We start from the raw sequence: 6566 nt of genomic DNA on the forward strand, positions 1-6566 counted from the left end.
ATGCAAAATATGAAAAAATATTTAAAGAAAAATTCGTCTTTCATGGTACAATAGTGTGTTTACTTAAATAAATTCGAATATGGTCAACTATATTAAGATGTTAAAAATTTAAAATATTGCAACCAATAAGATTTGTTTATTATTTATTTGTGTAAATGATTTTTGATAGGGAAATTACCGCGAGTTGAAGTTTTGGCAAATAAGACAAATTCGAAGTGGGCATAAGAAATTGGCGGTGCATATAGCAATTTAGCCATTTACCACCATATCCAGGTCTTTGAAGCTAAGATTATAGATATGAACCCTAAATATATTTATATAATAAAAAGGGGCCGGGGGAAACAAATCAAGACCTTCATTCTCCTTTGGGAAAAATGAATATAATAATATGAAAATCTGGATTCTTATCAAGCAGCACCAAATAATAATAATAATAATACTAGAGTACATTTTGATGAACGATACACATATACAACAGTATCTGATATACCCATATAATTTAATTTATATAATAAAAAAAATATTAAGATGGCAAGAGGGGAGACCATGCTGAGGGTTGTGCAGTAGCAGCAATGCTCAGGGGGGATGAATAAGCAGCTCCGCCTACACCCTCTCTTTCTCTTTCCTTCATCAACTTGCTTATATGTGGGTCCTACTTTACATACATAACATACCCCCCAACTCATCCATCACTTATTATCACCCATGCACCTCTATCCATACCTTTATCTATTTTTTTCCATATACATTATTCATAATGTGCACATTTAAAGTTTAAATTTATTTCATTATTTATAGCTAATATTTGTATGTTAATACCTCATCACAACTTGTCAAAATATAATGTGTGTGTGTACATTTATATCTCACGTGAACATGCATGTGGTGAATATAAAATTACGAATTACAGCTAGTTATTTTCTATTTTATAATCAAAGGAATAGTATGTACAAGCAGGGACGGACATAAGGAGGCGAGTGGCGGCCTCGGCCCCAGAGTAATAAATTATTATGTATAATTTAATTTTTTTTAAAAAAAATATTTAGTATTTAGTCTAGTATAAATAAAAATTCAGTCTAATTTTAATATTAATAATTTTTAATATCTAAAAAGTAAGTAACAATATTAAAGAAATCTGAAAAAGATATTATTACTAATATTTTTTAATTAAATAAAAAATTTCAAATATCATAAAGTGAATTCTTTTTCTTCTTGTAGCAGTCTTTTTTTATTCATTTGGTATTAATTCTCTCTGTTTCAACTGTTACAATTAAGAGATCTTTTTTAACTATGAATATTGTAAAAAATAACTTAGAAATAAAATAAAAGATGAATTTCTTGATAATTTTCTTTTAATTATATTGAAAAGAAAATTACTGAAAAATTTTACACAAATTCTATTATCGGTGAATTTTATGATATGAAGAATCGACCATTTCGTTAGTAAAAAGTATACACATATTTCTTTTTACTTTAAAATATATTCTCTGTCAATATATTTTTATAATACATCTTATATTATATAATTTTTTTACATAATTTTTAATATTATATGTATTATTGGCCCCCCATAATATCATTTCTGGATCCGTCCTGTATACAAGTTTATAAGATAAAAAAAATGCCTTAGCTAGCTTCATATATAGTTCACATACACCGCATGTAGGTGTGAAGTAAATCTCTTATGTATATTCATTTTGAAAAATTTTAATATGTTTTGAAGTAAATTAAGTTATTTGCTCTATATATGTTATTTATTGTTTGATATATCAGTAATATAAATTTATTATTTTGAATTGTAAGTAATATTTTTATAAAAATTTTAAAAATTTAGCATAAAACAAAAATAATTACTTATTAATATGACTAATATATATGTGAAACTGAGAGAACATAAGAATTTCTTATTTAATTTTATTTTTCTTGTGGATCTATAACTGCTCCCTCTCTCCCTCATATACTGGTGGCTCGCACCATGAATCTTCCTTCCATCTCCTATATATATTGAGTTGACCCACTATATGTATGTTATGTGCCCACATCATTTCCCCCACAGCATCATACTCAAATAAATAACAACAAAAATTAAAATCAATTGTAATTACCCACTCATGACCCATCCTCCTTTAATTCAAAATAATTAGATTATCCCAAAAATTATGCCATTTTTCCTTTTCCATACAAACAACACACCACAGGTAGATAAGTAAATTTCTTTCTATATATATCTCTCCACCCTCAAAAGAACCCCTTAGCACTCTTTCTTTCTTTCCTTTACTCTCTCACACATTTCATGAAGCTATAACATCCTTAAAAAAACCCATAACTCCCTCTTTCTCCACACAGAAAAACCAAAGTTAGTTACGAAAACCTAACAGAAAAACAAAATGGAAGCAGTTACTACTTCAACTGAGGAAACCGCCACAACCAGCGACTCACTTTCCATAACCCTATCCCCGGCTAAATCTCCTCCTCCGCCGCCGACAGCCAACAACAATACTGCCGACGGATGCGGCGTCGCCGCCGAGGTTGAATCCCGGAAGCTACCGTCGTCCAAGTACAAAGGCGTGGTGCCTCAGCCCAACGGCCGCTGGGGCGCGCAGATTTACGAGAAGCACCAGCGCGTGTGGCTTGGTACCTTCAACGAGGAGGACGAAGCCGCCAGGGCCTACGACATCGCGGCGGTCAGATTCCGCGGCAAGGACGCCGTCACCAACTTCAAGCACCTCACCGTAGCCGACGGTGACTCCGACGAATCCGACGACGGCTCAGAAACCGAGTTTCTGAATTCGCATTCCAAGTCCGAGATCGTGGACATGCTGAGGAAGCACACCTACGAGGAAGAGCTTCGTCAGAGCAAGTGAGGTGGCGCGTGCGGCGGAAAGAGGCACCGACGAGGCAACGGCGACAACTTCGACGCGTCCTCCTTCGGCTCTGAGGGCGCGTGCAATCTTCGCGCGCGTGAACAGCTGTTCGAGAAAACGGTTACGCCTAGCGATGTTGGTAAACTGAATCGGTTAGTTATACCGAAACAGCACGCGGAGAAGCACTTTCCGATACAGGGAAACGGTTGCGCCGCAGCGGCGAAAGGAGTGCTGTTGAATTTCGAAGACGTTGGAGGGAAAGTGTGGCGGTTCCGTTACTCGTATTGGAACAGTAGCCAGAGCTACGTGCTCACGAAAGGGTGGAGCCGGTTCGTTAAGGAGAAGAGCCTTCGGGCTGGTGATGCGGTTCGGTTTTACCGGTCGGCTGGACCAGACGGACAGCTGTACATTGACTGCAAAGCAAGAATGGATTGTGGTGGTGTTGTAAATAGCCCTAATGAAGATGATAATACGAAGAATAATAAAAGAAATAATGGTTTGTTGATTCCGGTTGGGCCGGTGGTTGAGCCGGTTCAGATGGTACGGCTTTTCGGGGTCAACCTTTTGAAGCTTCCTGGTTCGGATGGGGTTGGTGGTGGATGCAATGGGAAGCGGAAAGAGATGGAGCTGTTTGCATTAGAATGTAGCAAGAAGCCAAAGATTATTGGAGCTTTGTAACATTAAGTTTAATTAGTTTTATGTTTCTTTTTTGCCTCTCTTTTCTTGTTCTTTTGTGAGTTTTGGAATTTTGTTGTTGTTGAAGAAATGATGAAGCGAAGAATGGAGCGGGGGAGAAGGTGGAGAAGGCAAGGGGGGAAAACGGTGGCGGTGTATTTGCAACTTGCAGGTTGCAAATTGCGTGAAAAAGGTGAATTGTATATTACTAGTTGACGAGAAAGAAAAAGAAATTGTACATCATAGAAAAATAGCTTTTTGTTTTTTAATTTTCTCTTTTTCTTTTGAAGGAGGTATGTTATAACTCTAGTATAGCGATCTAAGTGTTGATTTTGTAATCCGTTTAATAATAGGTAAGTTGTTGATATAGATGAGATATATAGATGTGTTGTTCAATGTTCATGCATATCACGTTTCCATGATTTCAGCCTGTTTGGGATGTCTAATTTTGTGGTGAAGGGGTCATGGGTTTCTAAAAATATCTGTGGTACGTTGTTTTTGTGGAATTAACGAGAAAAGTATAGTAGACTATAGTAGTAGTACTAACATGATTCCGAATAATTAATTCCATAATGTATGGGGGGGCCTCTGAGCAGGCATGACCTAGGAAAGTGTGAACAAGTTGATAATGAGACATTTGTCCAATGAAGAAAAGAGCTATTTGGCAAGTGGCCATTGCGTACACTGTATATGCCCCCATCTAGTCTTATTACAATATTATATTAATTAATAATATACCCTTCTCAGTTTTTGGAATGGTCAACTTTCCTCTAAACTAGCTACCTAGCATTGTTGGCATCTTTCTCCACCACTAATTTCAGGTTTATGAGAAGAGTTGCTTAGAATGTATGTATTAACAAACAAGGGAATGAAAATTGATCTTATTGAATCCATCTTCATATATCTCTGAACAAGATCAGAACGAATCTCAATAATAACCAAAACTAATATAATGCAACTGATTAAATAATTATGTGCATTATATATACTAGACTGCAAAAGGAATTTTACTTCTATGTGTAATCCCTGCTGTCATTCTAGCTACGTATATGCATGTATGGCTACTTAATATACGTATTATGTACGTACGTACGTACGTGCAATGTGCATGTAACGGAAGAATATTTCATGCGTGATGATCACACACACAAACACAATCTGGAAATCATGAGACACGTTTATTAATTTTTACTATTTAATAATACAAAAATATTTAATAACCAAAATGAATTAAATAAAAAAATAATATTATATATTAAATTTTTTTATTAATCAAATCTAATCGAATTAATTTAATATAATAAAAATTAATTATCACTAATATTATTTTTAAATTTTATTATTTAATTTAGTTAAATTTAATTTATAAAAAAACTTTAAAATGTATAATATTACTTTAACAAAAAATAAGTAAAATTTATCTTATTTAATATTTAATTTTATTTAATATTTATTAATAATATTAAATAAGATAAATTTTAGTTATTTTTTTTTATCCCTTTGACATTATCGTAAATAATATAATGAGATAATTACAAACTTTCCAATTAATCTTATACTTCACATGCCGAAAATTAAATAGGAGATATAGTTGAAAAATATCGTTAAATAACATTGGAAGTATAAGCTTTGCGTATCTATATATTTTTACATATTCTTGTGCACTTTCTTGGCAACGTCCGCAAGCACTACTCACGTGATGTCATTTTTCTAACTATTATTAATTAGAAAAAGTATATTCAACTAAGAGTAATAAGCTAATTTTTTAAACAATTCTATTTAATAATTAATTTTAAATTTTTTAAATTTAAATATAAATAATTAAAAATTGATGATTAAGTAAATTTTAATTAAAAGCGGTAAAAATTCTTCCTTTTTCTCTCGTTTAATTTCTATAGTCACGTACAGAAACCTTTTTCTTTTTTTTTTCTCTCATTTTTAGAGTCACATCGTCCATGTTTTTCTACAATTGGCACAGCTATTGCAACATCTAGAACTGTGTTGTTAGGCGACACTCCACAACGACCTAAATTTTTTTTTCTTTTCATTTTATAGTTTTAGTTTAACTTGTGTTTTTTTACTATGAATGTTTCTTTTGGATCCTTTTAATCTAAATTGTTCTAATTATTAAACTCTTATAGTGTTGAATATTTCTTTTGAGATAATTAGTAATTTTTTTTAGTGCCTATAAAATATTCTGTATTGTATATTTAGTTTCATTCTCATCTTTTTTATGTTTTTGGTATAGTTGAATAAGATGTAATTGGTAATGATGAGAGTTTGTCGAAGCTTTGAGAGTTGATGTCTTTAATAAGAAAAAAAAAAAGAAGAAAATGACAAAAGAATAGTTGTTATTAGGAGAAGGTAGCTTTGACCTTGTTTACAAAAGAGGCCTACAAGATAGGAGGGATGTTGCAGTGAAGATTCTGAAAAGGGAGAGACAATGTACAAAAAAAATTTTCAAATAATTATCAAGTCAGTGAAAAGTCAGATAGATCCATCAGCATAAAAAATGTTTAGTGCATTAAAGAATGTGAAAAATGAAAATTTTGCTAGAGGTACTATCATTAAGAATGAATTTTTAACTAAATAATAGCCTTAATCCCAATAAATTTGCCTTAGCCTCAATGTCAATTCTATTGACAATTTCATTGTGTTTGTTAATTATATTCAGAAATTGGTATTTTAAACTTCAAAATCAAAATGAATGAAACTTGTATCCTTGTATGAAATTAATCTTTTCATGTTGTTATTTATGTCAATTTTTTTTCTTATGTTATTGTTGCTAAAAGTAGTTTAAAATTTTTTTCTTTTTTTACTGTCTTTGAAAATTACCAAGCTATTATGCAAATAATGATGGCTATTACTTATGTGAACATAATTACATAAACATAAATTTTTTTCTTCAAAACTATTGGACATTTAAGAAGCAAATACAAATAGATTATAGAAATAATTTGGAATGGTGTATCTTAAACTATTAGATATTTGTATATGAGAACTTCAAAATACAAGATTGATAAAGAT

General features: G+C 32.0%; 2 protein-coding genes across 2 annotated transcripts; both read left to right on the forward strand.

Moving 5' to 3' along the window:
• The first annotated feature begins 1880 nt into the window (after positions 1-1880).
• On the forward strand, positions 1881-3945 carry LOC112712720 (AP2/ERF and B3 domain-containing transcription factor ARF14-like). Its single transcript, XM_072203743.1, has one exon. It carries the CDS (start codon positions 2388-2390, stop codon positions 2862-2864), a length of 477 nt encoding a protein of 158 aa, XP_072059844.1. The 5' UTR covers positions 1881-2387; the 3' UTR covers positions 2865-3945.
• LOC140175253 (AP2/ERF and B3 domain-containing protein Os01g0693400-like) lies at positions 2998-3727 on the forward strand. The gene is made up of 3 exons (XM_072202217.1): positions 2998-3003; positions 3036-3538; positions 3628-3727. Exons 1-3 carry the CDS (start codon positions 2998-3000, stop codon positions 3725-3727), a joined length of 609 nt encoding a protein of 202 aa, XP_072058318.1.
• Positions 3946-6566: the final 2621 nt, after the last annotated feature.

The sequence above is a fragment of the Arachis hypogaea genome, chromosome 9 (assembly GCF_003086295.3).
Source record: "Arachis hypogaea cultivar Tifrunner chromosome 9, arahy.Tifrunner.gnm2.J5K5, whole genome shotgun sequence".
Lineage (NCBI taxonomy): Eukaryota > Viridiplantae > Streptophyta > Magnoliopsida > Fabales > Fabaceae > Arachis > Arachis hypogaea.